The sequence below is a fragment of the Dasypus novemcinctus genome, chromosome 15 (genome assembly GCF_030445035.2).
Source record: "Dasypus novemcinctus isolate mDasNov1 chromosome 15, mDasNov1.1.hap2, whole genome shotgun sequence".
Classification (NCBI taxonomy): domain Eukaryota; kingdom Metazoa; phylum Chordata; class Mammalia; order Cingulata; family Dasypodidae; genus Dasypus; species Dasypus novemcinctus.
Window position 1 is genome coordinate 33182373 of NC_080687.1, and position 20632 is coordinate 33203004.

General features: G+C 35.9%; 1 protein-coding gene across 2 annotated transcripts in view; it reads right to left on the reverse strand.

Annotated features, from left to right (window-relative positions):
* The window catches only part of ITGBL1 (integrin subunit beta like 1), a 321497-nt gene that overhangs the window by 112584 nt on the left and 188281 nt on the right, over positions 1-20632 (reverse strand). For both annotated transcript variants that reach the window (XM_004458398.5, XM_071208213.1), the window contains one exon: positions 17254-17400. In XM_004458398.5, the coding sequence (XP_004458455.1) occupies positions 17254-17400 (147 nt within the window). The remainder of the gene's footprint in view (positions 1-17253; positions 17401-20632) is intronic.

Here is a 20632-nt window from a genome sequence, read left to right on the forward strand (position 1 = left end):
AAGATGATGAGGCAACAAAAGAGAGACGAAGGGGAGAGTCAAGGTGAAGTGCAGCAGAAACCAGGAACTGGGGTGGTGCAATTGACAGGGAACCTCTCTCCACATCAGAGTTCCCCACGATCGAATCCCAGGGAATCCTAGAGGAGAAGACAAGAAGAGAAGACAAAAAGATAAAGAGCTGCAGAAGATCACACAGAGAATGGACAGAGTAAAAACAGCATGGAGGGGAGAGGAAGGGAAGAAAAATCGTGTGCTTGTGTTCATGGCCATTTAAATACAATGATGGGTTCAATGGTGGAATAAATGTACAAACTATGCTTGTTCGAAATATTTAATATAGTATTCAGCCATTAAAACAATGTATCAAAATTATGTTGCAACATGGTAAAAATTGCTTGACCTCATACAAGTGCAAAAAGTAGGACATAAAATTGTGTTTAAAAACCATTGACATCATTTTAAATAATGAAAGGGGAGAAAAGTGAACAAGGAAATTTTACCTTGGTTAATCTCTATATGCGTCTGCCTATAATATCTTTACTGCTATTCTTTCGCGATTGTAAAATTTCTTTTAAAATATGTATGAATACATTAATTCGCTTAGAAACAAATTCTGATGTATGTGCTGCTGACTATGCCAAAGAGTATTTCAAAGACCACTGTATTTGTTCTCTATTGCTGCTGTGACAAATTTAGTGGCTTAAAAGAACACAGATTTATCTTATAATTCTGAAAGTCAGAAGTTTGAAAGGGGTTCAATGGCTAAAATAGAGATGTCAGCAGGGCTGCATTCCTTCTGGGTGCTCTGGAGGAGAATCTGTTTCCTTGCTTTTATCAGCTTCTAGAGGCTGCCACATTGCACATTCTTTAGCTCTTGGTTCCCTCACTCAAAATCAGCAATAGAAGGTACAGTCCTTCTTACATGGGATGACTAATTTTGAAGACTCTTCCTTTATAAGGGCCCTTGTATGTATAATGTGCTCACCCAGATAATTCAGATAAATCCCCCAATTAAGATTAACTATCTAAATTCCATCTGCTACCTTAATTCCCCTTTGTCATGTAAACCTAATATTTTCATAAATTCTGGGGGCCATTATTCTGCCTACCACAATTATCAGTCAATTGCCTTCTCCTTTGGCTATAAATCTGAAAAGAGGCTTTAGATAAGGGGTTTTTAATCTTTTTTGTTCCACGGACCCCTCTGCCAGGCAGGTGAAAACCATGGATCCCTTAAGAAGTCCACACTTTACTGTGTATTACTTAATAAATAAATCACACCCACACCAACATGTCTCCATGAGAATGTTTTTTTTGAATTTCAATTCAAGCTCACAGATCCCTTGTTAAAAACCCCTGCTGAGATCATTCTTGCTACACCAAGAAAGTTCTACATTTAATTATATATTCTTAAGAGCAATACCAACCTCAGTGCAGTTGTAGCCACTAAAAATCTGTTTTCTCTTTTTTCCACTCAGAAGGGTTCTTGGAGATCACAACTCACCACCCAGCACTGACCTATGACGGGCCAGTTTTATCATGCCATCATTCTTCTGTTGGGACACAGTAATTGCTCAAAGCTGATCTTTTTTCCCAACTAAACCAATCAGAGTTTTTTCCTGGGATATGTATGTTTAATACTTTGGTTTGGCAGGAAAAACTCTCATTTGTTTCTTGGTCAGGGCATGGTAAAAATAAAACCTTAGACAATGGTAAAATCCATGTTTTCCCTTTATGGAGAAAAATCTATCTGCAGAAGTCAAGATTAAGATCAACCTGCAGACAGAAGCAGAAATGTTTGTTGTTTGTGTTGGGAGCAGCTGAGCGTGTATGAGTACATCTGTAGGTGTTTGTATGCATGAGTGCATTTGTCTGTGGGTATGATAGAGAGAAAGTGTGAGAAAATGATGTGAGATTGTCCAAATCCCTATTTTCATTCATCCCAAAGGTAATTTTTACCCTAGTTCTTGGATACGTGAACAAATAAATTTTTTTGTTTCAGGTTGTTTGAATTGTTTTTCTGCCATTTGCGTCCAAAGGACCCTTAACTTAAATAGATGATGTATAATTTTGCTATATGCCCAGCACTGTAGTTAATGACAAAGGAATAAAAAACATAATCAGGAAAAGTAGAGTTCCTTCAAGACATAGAATTCAAACGACAGCTCTTTTCAGGTGGGAAACTGGGAGCTGCTGTTAAGTGTGACCTGGTAGCAGTAAAGCCATATCTTTTTGTTATTGACAGTTTTTCACCTATGGTGGGCATCAATCATAGATCACTTTCAATATCTATTGCCTATATTAAATAATAGCAAATATTATCACTCAACATCATTTCCCTCAAGGGATCCAGTTTATAGAATAGACTTAAAGCTAGTGAATTCTATCAGAATCTATGAGCAGTATATACATAGAGGTAAAACATAATTGTTCCATCAAAGTAAATATTAGGGATATCCTCATGATCATCTTAGATTATTAAATACTGGATTGCTAATGTAATTGATGAGTGACTATATGATGAAAAATATTTATAAGCCTAGGAGGAAAGGCTTGAATCATTTAATATATCAATAACCAATATATTGGTTGCTTATTGACCTGCTAGTTGAGCTATCCTGCTATTTTCTTAGATTATATGCTCTGCCACAGTGCTTGAAATTTTCTTTGAAAAATTAGCTGTCTCAAACATACCCAACATTTGTATGGACATTTACAAATTAAAACTAAAACAATAATAATATGTCTGAATGTTGACTGGGAATAAGCTTATAGACTGGCTAAATCTTAATTTGGAATAGTGTGGAAAATGCAAAGGAAAAATTATATTTCTTCATTAAATTTCTATATTTTTTGTTGAAAATTCCAAATGAAACTTGATTAGCACACAAATTAAATTTCCTCTGTTTTTATTCCTATATACATTGTTATTTCTAGAATGCCAAGTTGTATTGAATACGAGCATCCAGTACTTCAACATTTATTAATCAGAATGGAGACCCCTCAAAATAAAGTCCAAAACATAATGCATTATAGAACCAAGGTCATTTTCTTCTGAGAGTAAAACAGAAATGGAATATTTTCCCTGTTTGAACTTTCCCCCATGTTTCCAATTATCCTAATAAGAAACTTCAGTGACAAATTCTTGTAACTTAGAATAAAATGGTTTTGGGTTTCTTCCAATCTTTTCATTTGAAACTGAACCTTGTGAACAAGATTTTTAAAAATAAAATATTAAGAATCAAAAGCTACATGAAAAACTGAATATCAAAAGGTATTTCTATGTTTGCTTATTTGGATAATTTAATAATTTAATTATTAAACTACATAGCGTGTCATTAAAGAACATCTAGCTCAAAACATGTTTTTTTTAATCTGCTGTGGCATCTATGAAACACTATTTTCATTTTATGCGGTGGTTCCTAAATTACGGCCACCTTTTGTTGTTACATAGGGTCTATACAGAATCTGATAAAAGAAGCTATGGACCCTTTCTTCATAAAAATATAAAGAGGTACATATAATATATTTGTGCCATTTTAAGAGATTACATTGTCCTTACACCGAACTATAAACCTCTAGATTTGCATGACTTCCAGGCTCAGAATCCCTGGATTTAGAATTACAAAGACTCCCCATTCAATACAAATTATTTTTGTCAAGGAAATATATCACAAATTAGTTCCCAGAAAGCTAACTCTGAAGGTTGGAAGCAGGTCTCAGGTTATGAGGAACTGAGGACCATGGAAGGATGTATTTTTTGAAGGAGATATGCCCTTAAACTATTCATACCCAAATACTTTCTAATGACATGAGAATCTATTAAAAACAATAGATTCCCATCTCCCACCTCAGATATAAATAAACTGGGATGAAACAGTTAATGGAACTAACATACAGTATTCTTTCATATTTGGGTCCCTTGATGCAAATTCCTCTTTTGGAAATTACATTTTTCCTTTCTCCAATGAGCAAATCCCTTACTCTACAGAACCTCTTTCTCCCACCCTCTAAATCCCAAAGGCACGGCTCGCACCCTCCTCCTCACCCCAAGACCAGAAGTCTAATCTCCATCAGTATATTTTACTGTAATCATTTAATATTGTTTTCTTTGCCCTTCTATGCCATGTGTAGCTCATCTTTGGTACCCATTAGTCAGCATAAAATATAGCAATAGTAGATATGAAACTGGGTTGCCACTAAGGTGGTATAGTGAGTTAAGAGTGTCTCTCAAAATTCATGTCTACCTGGAACCTCAGAATGTGGCCTTATTTGGAAATAGGGTCTTTGCATATGTAATTAGTTTAGGATCTTAAGGTAAAATCATCCTGGATTTACGGTGGGCTCTAAATCCAATGACCAGAGAAAGGAAAGGGACCTTAGGATACAAAAAGACACAGGGAAGAAGGTCAGGTGAGGATGGAAGAGACTGGAGTTACGCTGAACAAGCCTAGGAATGACAGGAACTACCAAAAGCTGACGGCGGGAAGGATCCTCCACTAGTACTGTCGGGCTTAGCTGGGCCCTGCTGACACACTTATTTTGGACTTGTGGTCTCTAGAACTGTGAGAATAAATTCCCGTTGTTTTGAGCCACCGAGTTTGTGGTAAGTAGCCTTAGGACACTAATACTGGGAAAAGGGGGGACCTCATCTATGGATTACCAGCAGTCCCTTGAGCTGCAGCATAAAGGGGTGAGCACTTCAGAGACAGAGGCTCTTTAAAGGGAGATGGAAGCATGGAGAGCGTTTCTGGGAGGGCATCTGAAGACAAAAGCATAACATTTTCTACGGTGTTTTCTAGATAATGTGCGATTATTTTACTGCTAGCTTCAAACTGGCTAAATGATCCCTGGACATGTGCAGGCTTCTCAATATTGTCCCATCTTACAGAGTCAACAAAAGCCCAACTAAAACTAGGATTTTGAGCCTTACAAGTAGTTATCTAAATAGCCAATCAAATGGAAAGCCTAACCAGCTAAAAGGTTCCAGGGAGCTAATACAAATCAGTTCATTCAGTTGGTCAGTTATTTTATTAAATAAGGGGAAATTAAGGGATATGTGCTCAAACTGGACTTCCTGAGTGGTATCCACAAAATCTTAGTTTTGTTAACAAGGAAAAACTAGTCTTGTGGAAAGCTCCTCCTCAAAACATAAGATAATGTGAATAGAAGAAAAGACACTGAAAGTAGTTAATTAGTGCTTTATTGTAACAGAACTAAACTGTTTTATTTTTAAATACTACCATGGTTATTCCAGAAAAGGAATGGAATTCTCCATTTTATTCTTCAATCCAAAACATACTCATTGTCAAAACACAAAATACATTTCTTAGACAACCCCTATGTTGACCTCTTACTGCAATCTATTTCAGTCCAACTGTCTTCCATATAGAAGCAAGAATCATTTTTTTGCTTGTTGTCAGTGTTAGAATGTGCCTGAGACTTTTTATCTTCTGCTTCTCTCTCTCTCTCTGTCCATTTTATTTCATTGCTTTCCCACCTATTTAAGAGAGCAGTATGAACATACCCCACCATGAAAGTAATTTCCATCCATGTTTTAAGTTCTTCCTAAAGCTGTTTTCGCTCTGAGGTGAAGGACAAAAACAAAAAGTGTCTACCCTTCACCTGAAGGACTATCCCTATTATACAACCCTGCAAAGCAATGATTCCTAATCTCACTGCAGAGAAATCATCCAAGAAGCCTTTAAAATCCCTAACACCCAGGCCGTACCACAGGCAATTTATATCAGGTAGGAACGAGGCATCTGCATTTTTAAAATATTTCTTCAACGCACTATAAGGCCCATAACCTCTATGAATTAATTAAAGAGAAAGGCCATCTGACTTTGACCTTTTCCTGGAAACCTTCATCTCTTGCATATGAAATTGTGTATGAACCATTTTTCTGTTTCCTCCAGGTACCATTTCTCAGTTCTTATTTGACCCCTTTTCAATATTCAGATGTGGCTAAATATGACTTCCTCAGAGAGGTTCTCTGACCACCTTAACTGGAGCAGTCCCCAAACGCCACCTGAATCACTCTATTCATATGACCTTGATTTCCTTCTCACAGCTCTTATAACTAAGTTAAATTGTTCTGTGATTTAACTTCTCCATCCACTACCTCCCTAGAACATGACCTCTATGAAAGCTCTGCCATTGGTTACCTTTTTATTATTATTCCATCCTCAGCACTTAAAAGGATTGCAGGCACATAGTAGGATCCAAATAAATGTATGTTGAATGGATGAATGGATAAGTGAGTGAACAGAGACTGATCTTACTTTCTCTATTGAAATCTACAACCTTGAGGTCATTTTCTATGCTTAACCCTTGTATTCCCTTACAAGGTTAAAGTTAACAAACCAATTTCATAATTTTTATCTTAATGGAGCCTCACAATAACATTTTAAAAGAAGCACAATAGTTATTGTATGCTCTGAGAACAAAACTGGGAGGCTAAAATTTAAAAAAAACAAACCAACAAAAAATACCAACATTTTCAGGACCACACAAGCAGTAAGTGATGTGAGAATCTGAGCTAAGGTATTCTGACATCTGCCCCATGAGAGTGTCACATGGCCACGGGGCCACCTCTTTGATTCTTGCCCCCTCAGAGGCACATGCCCATATAGTTGGAAATTGCCTGACAGGATAAGGCTGGAGATGCTGAAGGAGAAGCACAGTATTGGCAGCATGCGTGAGCCCCTGCGACCAAACAGGAAACTGATGCCTGTATAAACTTTTTCAAGGATAATACAAGTGAGGGATGGGAGGAAGGCTTATGGTAAAACAATGGCAGCATGAACCAGCCCTAGTACATCCAGTATAATATTCAATAATAAGTATCCACCTGAAGGCTGCAATCCTTCTGAATTTATCTTTTTATATAGTAGATTCCTACAAAAGAGTCCTTTTGAATCAAGCATGAATTCCAGCACTTGGACTTTGCTACTGCTTCTTTTATAATTACAATAAATAAACCATATTCAAAAAAGTATAAGTTCTATGTTTCTGTCTCACCATTCCAATTATAATTCAACAGTAACATTAAATATACAGAGGATTCCAGCAAATTATTCAAATAAAGGCATGTAAGGGACCTTTCCAAGCACCATATACTATATTCCTTCATTGTTTTACACTCCTTTTAAACAACTTCATTTAAGTATTGTACAATGCAAGGCCTTAGGAAGAAAAGCAGAGAAAGAAACTCCTGCAGAAGAGTTAATGTCTTTTCAAGGACTTTATACATGACCTCAAAATATTTGCTGATTCATCCTTGAGACCATACAAAGCTAAAGAACTCACAACTCTACTATGCCAAATAATTCGATATTATTTGCAAGCATCCACATGGCATGAATATTTGAGGGGCAAAGAGGCCAAAGTTATTTAAAAGTTTAAATAAGAAGCCAAAGAATCCTGCTTTTCCTCCTTTGCCCAAATAAAAAGCATCACATGAGAAATAAATATTTATTGGGAACCAAAATCTCATCCATCTTAACTGTTATACTAAAAGTGCAAGGATGCCATAATTGAAGTATATATTACTCCTTACCCCAAACAAAAACTTGGTAGAAAGCAGAGACTAAAAGAATGGCTGGGTTAGTCACATGATGCTCATGGGGTAAAAGTCAGCTCTCTTTCCAGGCAGCTTTGCAAAACCAAACAAAGTCTGGAATGAAAGTGAGTCAGAAATGAGAGGCAGGAGAGCAGATACAAAACCCAAGGGTGCAAATGAGTGGGCATGCAGTCAAGTTCTCATATTGCAAAGAGGAGTGAGGGGTTGGGAAAGCAGACTTAAAGAACTAAAGAACTAAATCCTTTCTCAGTGGGAAAGGTTTTGCTACCAGTTAAACCCATGACCTGCTAGTAGGTCCCACACCTACTAGAGGCAGAGCCCTAGGGCCTGCTCGCTTTGACATCATTAACCCCACTATATTGCATGGTGTCCCTTTGTCGTTGAAAATATGTAGGTACGGGCATACCCAGTACAGGTACAAATGCCTTAATGAAAGCGATAATCTGGATTTGTGTTTTTTTCTTGGTCTGTCAGTATATAAATAAACATGACTTGAGGTACAGGAAGAGGGAATAAAGGCACATGAGAGGGTGCTAGTGTCTGTCTTGTTCATGGATACAACTTGAATTATATTAAATGTAATCTCAGCAATGATGCTATGAAGGGAGCATCAAGCAGAATTAACCTGACATATCTATGATATTTGTTTAGTGTAATAACCACCCTTATATACAAAGTGTGTTCTTCTTACTGACAGTTAACTTCAGAAGACAATCATGAGAAAGTTTGACAAGAAGTTGCTTCTTCCATCTCAGACTTAACAAAACATGGGAGGGATGAAATGAAGGGATGGAGGATAACATTTGCCCGAAGTCACCCCCCATCACTTGTGCATTCTCTGTTCATCAAGAGTGAATTTTCTTCCTGTTCCCTGCACAAGTTGACCAAACTTTTTAATTCAATGTTTCTTTCCATGCTGCTCCCTCTACTTGGAATGCCCTTTTCCTAAATCATCATTTGTCTGATGCTACTCATCCCTGAATATTCGATTTTAGTTTCTCTCACCTCATGAAGCCTCCCACACTCAAGATTCAGTCTCTTCTCCTACCATATTTTTCACACATATTACAAATCCTTAAACATGGAGGTCAGCAAACTTTTCTGACTTTTTATAGCAAGAAAGCAGCCATAGACAATTTGTACCTGAAAGAGTGTGGCTGTGTTCAATGAGACTCCATTTACCAAAAAGAATGTGGATCCACTAGCCTTAGTTTCCTGACTCCTTGTTTAGCATAGAGATATATAGCAGGGTAATCAATAAATATTAGATTGATTAAATTTGATAAACAACATCACTCATGAATAACACTGCATACAGTGTGATTTTATATTGAATATATGCATTATGTCAGTAAAGCACAACGACCAGCCACCTCAATTTGTAATAACATCTTGTGTATATAAGAGGGAGATCTTGGCTTTCTGATAAATATAATACTAAAGCCTAGACAAAACTCATCACTCTGTCTTATTGACTTACTATTAAAAAAAAAGTCTGCAGATTCCATGCAGACTATGGCTGACTCCCAGAGCAGGTTGTTTCCCACCAAAAGTATCTGGTTTGCCTGTTTTTTATTTAATAAAATCAAATAAACAGTTGCTAGAGACCCACATTTCATCTTACACTGTGTGTGCACTCTCTTGATAGAAATAATTTTAGTAACACAATTGTTTTGGTTGTCATACATTTTATTTTAAGCTTGTTTAAAGAAAACCGGAATTGAATTCATGTCCAAATTCCTATTTTTGTTTCAAATAGATTTTGACAATATTTGTTGCAGGCTTTACTAGGAAGCTTTCTTAGCCAAAGAATTCACTGATTTTCAATTAGCCACATGAAAATTATGCAAAATGGAATTAAAATGTTTATTTGGATTGATTGCTATCTTTGATACAAAAGTCTTCTGTTGCCATAGGTAAAATATTTAAACAATATCATTGGCTACAACTTGTTAAAAATACTCACTTTGTCTTATTTGGTAGTGATATACTCTTCTGCATTGTGGATTAGAAAAACCTCAGGCAAATTTAAAAAATACTTTACTTGGTTATTTTTTCCCCTGAATTACTTTCTACTGTCTTTTTAAAAAAAAGATACAAATTATTAAATTCTACTTCTGAATTCCTGTTTTCCTCTCTATTCTTCTGCTTAATATAAAAATAAAGGTAAGCGGACTTGGCCCAATGGATAGGGCATCTGCCTACCACATGGGAGGTCCACGGTTCAAACCCCAGGTCTCCCTGACCAGTGTGGAGCTGGCCCATGCGCAGTGCTGATGCGCTCAAGGACTGCTGTGCCACTCAGGGGTGTCCCCTGCATAGGGGAGCCCCATGCACCAGGAGTGCGCTCCAGAAGGAGAGCCGCCCAGTGTGAAAGAAAGTGCAGCCTACCCAAGAATGGTGCCGCACACACGGAGAGCTGACACAACAAGATGACGCAACAAAAAGAAACACAGATTCCAGGTGCCACTGATACAGATAGAAGCGGTCACAGAAGAACACACAGCAAATGGACACAGAGAGCAGACAACTTGGGGGGGAAGGAGAGAGAAATAAATAAATCTTTAAAAAATAAAATAAAATAGCAAGAAAGAAGGCAAGATGAAATAAAGGAGGGGAAATAAGGAGCATAGATAATTATTTCCCTACTGGAAAAGAAGTCCCTGAATAATTACCTTGTATTAGACCTTCTCTTTTATTTAATATGATTCTTTTCAATTATTCCTAGCAATTCTCATTAATGTATGCTAATTATGCCTTAGTTTAGTGAATACTGCTTCATCATAAACTAAGAGATTCAATGCTGGATTTAATCAGGGCCATCAGAATCATCAGTTTGGGCACTTAGAACATTTGTCCATCTCAATGAGGACAGAAAATGTCCCAAACACAGAGCTCCAGTCCAAGTACCCCTACATGACACAGAGAAAGGATGATGGAAGCATCAGATATAGTTCCCTTTTTATAACACAAGATTTCACTCCTTTTGTCTCAGTACTATCTTTAGTTAAGTCATGATAAGTGACATTCATATTCCTGGACTTTTGTGATATGTAGGATGCATATACAGTTAAAGACATTCAAATCAATTTTTCTGATTACAAAGAAAGTAAATAGTAAATGGGCTCCTATTTACCTAGAGAACAGCTTGCTACTTCCTATCATTCCATGATAATGAAGAACGTAGTAAAGCCGTATTAGTGAACATCATGAGTTCAAAATGTGCTCAAAGATCCATGCATTCCTTTCAGAGATTCCACAAGCCAATTTCTTGTCATTTAATCTCTATAGTAGGACAAAGTTCAGAATTTTACATCTGGCATTATTTACCAACTAATCTTTATTTCCCCCATTTGGTACCTCACTTAAAGCAGAACCATTCCTTCTGGAAAAGGAAAAAGAAAGACGTTGCTATTGCAAGGTCTTTCCTTTTTCTTTGGTGTGGTCCATAAATCCCATGTCTAGAATGTCATAATTTAGTGCATGACTATTCCAGGGTCCTCAAGTACTGCCAGATGCAGTGAATCAATCAATTTAAAACATACAGTATTAAAGTAGATCTGAATCCTGCTTGCTTTCTCAAAGTACTACTGAAAAAACACACTGAGGTCCCCTTACCAGTTGAAAACTCATTGCATCTCCCACTGCAATTAACTTAAAATAAGAATTTAATTAGGCCACAGCAGATTTTAAAGGTACAATCAAAGTCACAATATGCAGTGAGGTGCTTGATTTAAAATGTTTTGAGGACTTTCCAATTTTTTAATTTTCCTCTCTATTTCAAATAAATAACATCTCTATAAACATGAATAAGGGAAAGCAGATGTGGCTCAAGTGATAAGGCCTCCGCCTACTATATGGGAGGATCCGGGTTCGATCCCTGAGGCCTCCTGGTGAAAAAGAAGAGAAAGCGTGCCTGCACAGCGAGACAGTGCCCACGTGGTGAGCTGAGTGCCCACACAGTGAGCCATGCCCACGCGGTGAGCCAAATGCCCACATGGCAAGTTGAGCACCCATGTGGTGAGCTGAGTGCCCGCGTGGAGAGCCAAGTACCTGCGCAGTGAGCCGAGTGCCTGTGCAATGAGCTGATATAGATACAGAAGATCACGAACAACAAAAACAGCAGGGTGTGGGAGGGGTGGAGGGGAGGAAAAAGAAAATAAAGGTAAACATGAATAAGAAAAGTAATGATTTAGTGGTCAAACGATGTACATAAAGTACAAAACACATAGGTAAAAAAATTAACAATCTTCATGGGAAAATACTCTGATAAATAAATTTTAAAAATTTAAAGATGTTTTACAATAAGATATATAAATTATGGCACAGTGAAAAAAAATCTCCAGATGGTGGGAATTTGGCATGCCATTATTCTTTGAATGTATACTCCTAAGTAAGGGAATTAAAACAACTTGCTTAAATCATTAATAAAAGCAGCCTCACTGATAAAAATGAGGACATGATTTCTATTTTCTAGAAATTGCAATATTAAAGAGTCTCAATTTATCATTCTTCCTTCACATCATACCTTCCCCTGTGGGTATGTATGGTTATATGTGTTTAAGAAACTTAAATATATGCATACCACATAGACAAGTCTGATGAAAGAAAACCAAGGGCACAGAAGAAGACAACAAAAACACAGGGGATTTATGGTGCCAAACACAAAGATGACCTAGACTCAAAGGCAGATGACTATCAAAGGAGGTAAATACTGTAAACACAAACCTCTGAATAATAACGCCTGAAGATAAATCATTACTTTTAATGATTACAGAAGTCAATGGAAGGAGTTTGAGATATGGTAAAAGTTTATGACACTAATGAAAAAAGTATCAAGAAGGGCTAATTATTTCAATTGCCACTATTAAATGGAACTCCTTCTAATGCCCCTGATAGGAAGTTTATTGGTATGATTTTTTTGGAAAATGGAAATTGTTTGGACAATTTCTTATTTAAAAACTTTCACATATTATCTACATTTAGATCATGGCACTCCATATCCAAGAATCAAATACTAAGGATTTGTGCAAGAATTCTGTTATGGGGGTATTAATTATGACATTTAGAACTTTACGATAAGAGACAATATATATGTCTAATAAAAGAGGAATGGCTCAATTGTTTTGCTACAACCACACAATGGAATACCAAGAAGCCATTTCAATAATTTTGTAGAAAAGCAAGGTAATATATTCGTTATATATTGTTCAGCAGATTGGCATGCTATTAATAAAAGAACCAGTAAATTATCTAAAAAGACCACTCTGAAGTCAAGGGCCTATATTAAAAGTGTGTATTAAATGTTGAACCTCTGTTATTCACTCTAAACAGCAAACTGTTCAAATTTCCAATTTCTTTTTCCATAAAAGAAGAATAATTATACTTCTTTTTACCTAACTGTATGTTTGAAAATTATGGTGTTCTTAGCATTTTACCTGTTGAATTTAGTGTTCATAAATGATAGACTAGCATGAATTCTTCACTTGTAAATATAAATGTATATATTTATTTTGCAGTAGATAATGATTCAGATAAGATACATATATAGTTATATAACCTTTTTATGTTTATATGCTACTCCCTTTGGGTTTAAGAGTGAATTTGGTTTTGTTTTTATCCTTTGGCCTACTTGGATTCCCTAAATTTTGTACATGGTAGCGTACTTCAGCCAGGATTTCTGCTGCAGTAGGAAACAACCTCAAAATCTCTGTTGCTTAAAGCAACAAAGGTTAATTTCGCACTCATGTTCCAGGCCCTTGAGGGATCAGCAGAAGTTTCTGCTAATCACCTTTATTCAGAGATCCAGGGAACAGCTTCCATCTCAAATCCCATGTCAGAAGGAAAGAGAATGGCAAATCTCTCACTGCCTCTTAATGCTTCTGTTCAAAATGACTCATATCATTTTGCTCACATATAATTGGCCAAAGCCAGAAACAAAGGCACATCCAATTTTGATGAATTGCAGTTGTTCCATGTGCAGGAGGGGAAACTCAGTATATTTTGCTACTATAATAATAACATATATTTTAATTCAAAAAGAGTTTAAAATTATTGTGTAATCTCTCATAAACCATTATAAATTTTTGAGCAGAACATTGATATGAGAGAATAGAAAGGTATATATTTTTTCCCCGGAGCAGAAATTATGAATAACTTTGTATCTATATTGGCTATATATAGAATGCATCCAGTTAAATGAAGAGATATTATTAGGGAATAAGGAATATAAATCAAGGAAGCATAAGATTAAGAGAGAATCTAAGAGATCTTGTAAGTTATTCCCTACCTTCAGGACATACTGATCATACTTAGTCATCACCAGCAGAAGCAAGTAATCTAATTTAATTTTTGGTGGGGTAAAAAAAAGCCTTTACCTAGCTCCTGACTACCTACATATATTTTACCTGGAGAGTTTTTGTTACTTCATCCCAGCTGGTGAGTTGATGAGGCTCTCAGGCTTGAGAATTGATGGGCCTTGTAATTGCTTTCCTCACTTATGTAACCACAGCTGCAGTTTTCATTCATCAACAGCAAAACTAATCCTTTAAAATTTTTCATACTGGTCATTTGCTTCAAAAACTTCTAGTGCCAATGAGTTTGCAGGTGTAGCATTATGAGACAGGAGGCTACCTGATCACTGGTCCGAGCATGGGCCTGGCTGCCTTAAATCCTTGGTTTTCTTTTTCAGATTTGTTATAGTTTATTATGGTTCCTTAGAAAATCACTTCACTCCTCAATACCTCCATTTCTCTGCCAGGAAGCTGGGAAAGCTTATTATTTATAAAGTACTTCAAGAGGATTAAAGAATTATAAAAACTGGGAAGTCACAAAGTGCTATACATGGATTCAACCCCTTTTTAGTAAAATAAACTTTAAACATACTTAATTGCTTAAAATAGTAGCTAAATGCATTTAGCTACATTTAGAATGGAGGGAAATAAATAAGTATTTGAAGAAGAGACAATCTAGTCAGAGTTTATTAAACGCTGATGTATGAAGTCCACAATAATGTTCTTGTACTAATTTTACATGTTAAAAAATTTACAGACAAACTGAAAATCATTGGTAAGTACATATAACTAAAGTGGTTTTCTATGTTTGGGATACAATTTATATACTTTTCTGATTTTTCCACCATGATATAATATGTTATTTTTAATCCCCCAAAATAAAGGTATTTGTAAAAGAAGTATAAATTTTGTTCTATATTTTTGGTTTTAAATATCTAGTATATACCCAATATTCCTATCAGTTATTATTCTATTTATTTCTACTAGTGACCTCACCATCTGAGATTTTAATAATTTTACAGAATGTGAGTTTCTTAACATCATTCTTCCTTCACTTTACCATTTTGTTAAGATAATAACAAAAATCACTGTACCCAAACTCTACTAAAGCAAAAATAACTGGAAAGAGATTCTCAAGAACAAAAGATTGTATCTTTTTTTTTTAATGGACTTTGTAATAATATTACATTAAAAATATATATGTGAGGTCCCATTCAACCCCACCCCCCCAACCCCCCTCTCCCCCAACCCCCCTCTCCCCCCCCAACAACACTCGTTCCCATCATCATGACACATCCATTGGATTTGGTAAGTACATCTTTGGGCACCTCTGCACCTCATAGACAATGGTTCACATCATGGCCCATACTCTCCTCCATTTCATCCAGTGGGCCCTGTGAGGATTTACAATGTCCGGTGATTACCTCTGAAGCACCATCCAGGGCAGCTCCATGTCCCAAAGACGCCTCCACCTCTCATCTCTTCCTGCTTTTCCCCATACCCATCTTGAGATAAAGTAATTCCCTTCCCTTCCCAAGATTTTCAATTTAGAATGGATTAGATTAGCTATCCTAAGTCCATTTTTATTAAATGGCTGGAAAAAATATACAAAGCCTTTCATAAATGTAAAATTATGGCTATAAAATAATTTATATTTTACTATATATACTATATATACTGGTGGGTATATACAGTAGTCTGAGAGATGCTAGTTTTTAATCTTTGCTGCTTTAAAAGCACATGCAGTTTACTCAATCACTATAATAGCAATATTTTATTAACACAGGTAGAACAGTGTTTTCTGTTTGAGGTAAGAGATTGGGCAAGACAGAAAAAAAGCTTTAGAAGTCAAACATTCCTCTACTCATATCTTACCCTTCTGTTTAGAATTACTAGAGAAAAATAGTTGAACATGGGAAAATACCTGTGCTTGCAAACTTGGAGTTTTCAACATAAAAAGAACTATAATCAAAAAAGACAAGCAGTGACAAATGATGGTAAGGATGTGTACAAATTGGAACCCTTGTATGTACATTGCTGATTGGGAGGTCAAATGTTGTAGCCACTTTAAAAACAGTTTTGCAGTTCCTCAAAAAGTAAACTGTTTCCATTTGACCCAGGAATTCTACTCCCAGGAACATACCCATAAGAAATGAAAAGATATACCCACACAAAAACTTGTACATGAATGTTCACAGCAGCATTGTTTTAACAGGCAAAAAGTAGGAAAAACCAAATGTCCATCAATTGAGGAACTGATAAACGAATGTGCTATGTATCTATACAATGGAATATATTCTGCCATAAAAAGGAAGGAAGTACTGATTTATTCTACAATATGGATAAACCTTGAAAACATGCTACGTGAAAGAAGCCAGAAAAAAATACCACATATTGTGTGATTCCATTTATATGAAATGTCCAGAATATGCAAATTAATAGAGACAGAAAATAGATCAGTGGTTGTCAGTGGCATTGGGAGAGAAAACAGGAAGTGAGTGCTAAGGAATGCAGGGTTTCTTTTTGTGATGATGCAAACATTTCAAAATCAGTAAGTAGTGTTGATGGTTGCACAATTCTGTGAATATTCTAAAAATCACTGAATTGTACACTTTAAAGTAGCAAAATCAAGATATGTGAACCATATTTCAATTTAAAAAAGAATAGTAAATTGTTATAAAATAAAACCACAATATGAAGTTAGATTTTTGATTTAACATTCAGGTAAAAGAAGTCTTTCTCCTTTTCATCTCTAGTGGAAAACTTAAATTTACCTCTTTAATGATAACTTAAATTATAAGTTCTCCTAAAAACATATTTCACATTAACTTTGTTCTATTTATCTGAGAGGTGAAATTATATTTCTTATTTTGATAAAAAAAAAACATAGAACCATTTTCTCACTAGAAGAGTTCTTCTTTCCCCTCCTATCTGCACCAATCTGTTACCAAGAACATATCTGAGGCTACATGCCTTCTAAAACAACAAAAGCATATCCACACTATCTATTTACACAGTACTTTATCAAAAGCCAACAATCTCCTCAAATCAATGTTACTGAAATGTCAGTGGACAATTTGACAGCCTCATTCAAAAAACTTTAAGGAACTATCCAAACTGTTGTTGTTTTTTTTAATGGGGAAAAAAAAGCAGCATTGAACTGAATGCATTGGGAAAGATCTGAAAGTTAGACGGAGAGGCAGAATCAGAATGCGAGCAAGAGAAATTACATTTCTCCATATACTCATGAAAAGTAAATGTATTATTTCTGAAAAGGCACACAGTCGCTCTTTCACAGCTCTAAGCCATCTTTTAAATGAAATATATGTGAAATGAGCTGAATCACAAGATCAGGAGACATGAGACCTCACTTACCCCTTCCAGAGCAAGGCAGAGTAGAGCTTCCTTGACACTTCCTGACGCTCTCCTCTGCTGACAGCAGGCAGGACTGTGGGTGCTCACACTTTCTCCCATACCAGCCCACTCTGCAGTCGCATCTTCCACAGTTACACTGTCCATGACCTTCACAATGAGAGTAGAAAAATACAGATATATTAATAGTGAAGAAGAATTAGTTTTATTCTAACAATGAATGTCACAAATAAGTCAGGATCTCGATAAACACAATATGAAATATCAAGGCAAAGCTACATTTTCCTTGAGTTCTTAAATAACTTATTTTAATTGATAATGAGGGGTAAAGAGAAGTCAGGTACAGATAAGATAAAAATTTTAATTATGCTACGCAATGGTTACTCTTATTAAGATTTTGCTGGGAAGGTATTTCATAGAGGTGAGTAAAATTTACTTTAAATTCATTTTAAATAAAGAAGATAGCTATTGATAATGTGGGCAGGCCTCGTCCAAGTAGAGCAAAACCTTAAGAGCAAAAACTTGAGGTTCCTTAAAAAAAGAAAAAAAAACCTGCCTCCAGAAATCCTGTGGGACTTTCCAGGTCTGCCCTACAGACTTCATACTTGTCAGCCCCACATTCATGTGAGCTGATTCCTTAAAATTATATATATATGAACGAAAGAAAATTTCTTTACATATGGACATCAGGTGTGGAAGAAATGTGATGAGTAGTGGTAAGGTATTGCAAAAAAGGGGCCAGGACAAGAAAAAGAAAAGGCATCCAAATTGCAAAGGATGGAAGAAAACTTCAGCTATTCGCAGATGATATGATCCTATACCTAGAAAGTCCTGGAAAAGCTACAACAAAACTACCAGTGCCTTAGTGCTCTTCATTTAAAGGGAAAGAAAACTGTGATTGTTAAAGAACAGGTATATAATCATTTAGACTTTCAAATGCCAGAATTTTAACGTCAAGAATTTGTACATATTAGCAATTAAAACTGAGAAGTTATTCAGCTTGGTGACATTTTGCCATTTTCCCAGCTTAAGAAATTCCTGCTCCTTTTCCCTACCCTCATCTGATTTAAGGTGAAAATTTCAAATACAGCCATATTGCCAGTGCATACATCAATAGTTTCAAAAATATAAACACTGAACTTTTGAAGTACAGTCAGTTCTGTTGTTTTATAGGAACCAGGGGATATGAAATCCTCGGGGACAGGGGTTTTATTTCAGGAACATATGATCTGCCATGAGGAAACTATACAAGTTAGAGCAAAACTTCCAGCAGTCATGCCAGGAAATTCCTAACCATCCAGGCAAATGCCACCTGTGGTTATGGTCCCCCTGAGTTCACTGCAGCGGCGTGTGCCTGGGGACATGGGGTGGAGCAGAAGTCAGAGGGCCTAGGGCAGGTCTTGAGGGAAGCCAGTAACTGACCGGAGAATGCTCTCAAGTTGTGTGGCTGAAATACCTGTTTAATCACAGCCATAATCGTCTCTCTCAGGTTTATTCTCCTTGACATTTTTGAAAGCGCTCATGGTAGGATAAAACAAATCCATGAAGCCAGAAGTTATTAAAGAATTTTTAGGTTTAGACTCTGATCTAATTAAAATCAAAGGAAGTCAGATGAATTGTGAAGACCTTAATAAATTTAGAAAAAAGTGCAGATGCTCCAGAACTAGAACAACTCTTATGAAGTCTTTTACTCTGTGCTCCCATTCATTTTCTGCTTGATCATTCTATTTTCCCCCAGTCGGTTTTTAATTACCTAAGCTTCTTTTCCCTAACATTATGTTATTATTGCAGTTTTATTTTTCTACCCCTTTGCTTTTTTACAAAAGCTAGGGGAAAAACACAATCTATAAGTTCTTGCAGAACAATTTCCTCTGCACTTAATGCAACATCATGAAGAGTCTCAGACATTACTCTTATAAATTCATCCTGGACCCCCAGGCATTGCCGATGCTGAGCAAAGTTGGGAAGAACATAAATAATGTCTCCATGCCTGTGTTTTGTCTGCGATGATTTCTAACTTCCTGGCTTTCTACCTGAGCTATGTACCCCCGGATCCTCTCTATGACACACCTGTAGTCAACTGCTTACTAGTTGGTATGGATTTATGAGATAGTTGGATTGCTGTGACCAGCTGTGGGATCAAAGCCTTTCCCCCTAAATAGGAAAGTATCAAAGAGGGAGAATTTGACCTGTTTCAAATTCTCAAATTACCATTTATGTGTCTTTTATTCTACACCATTAGGAGTCAAAATCAACTGAAAAAGTTCAAGCCAAGGGAAGAGGGGCTGTTAAAATATGAGTGGCATAAAAATAAAATTACTATCGGTGAATACGCAGTTTTAAATGATAAAATAGAGGCATAGAGGATGTTTTCTTGAAGATTTCATTGAATACCCAAATCAAATATCGCAATGATTTTCATAGAAGATGCAAATGTAAACCTAACAGAGGAAAGGTTTTGTGTAAGTCTATTTTAAACCAAAGAACAATACTATTGACAATGGTATTGCCTCACTTAAAAGTTCTTTCAGGATTAACTGACAGAACTCAAAACACAAACATAACTTTTGTTTGCTCACAACGAAAACTTATATCCTACATCTTTCAAGAACATTGTCACATGTGGGCATCTTAAATGAAACTGTACCTTTTAAAAATAAAATCCTGAATGACAGCCTCATTCAAAAAACTTTAAGGAACTATCCTGATTCTGAAGCAGTTTTTGAACCTTTAAAAGATGACAGGAAACCATACAATAATTGCAATTTCTTTTCTGGAGTCACTAGTTTCTCAAGACTAATATAAAATTTATGCAAAGAGGGAGAGAAGGAATCATTTTGAAGGGATAGAATCAAAAAATGAAAACTCTTGCTTTTGACATTCAAAGAAATGATAAGATCAGTCTAGACACTCTTTAGATTACCATAATATATTAAATCAACATCTCTTATAAACTAATAGTGAAAAGAGCATAAAACAATAATTTATAGACTTGTGTCCATGATTTATATATGTCATTATTTCACCTTTCTGGATCTCATCTCAATTTACTTATATTTACAATTAGAGCAAGAGATGAAGTATATGTGTCATTATTTCACCTTTCTGGATCTCATCTCAATTTACTTTTCTATTTACAATTACAGTAAGAGATGAAGTAAATTTTATCATGTTGACCTTAAATATAAAGCTTCAGTGTTGGTTTGTCAAATCTATGTCTATTTTAAACCTGAAGGAGTTTAAAATAGGCAGTGTAAGCAGACTATCAACAGAACAGAGATGCAGTATATTATTGTTTATCCCTGAAATCAACCAGAGAATAATCCAAAAAGAGAAATGTTCTCAAGAGACCTAGGAGCATGCATTTTTAAAAAATGGAATT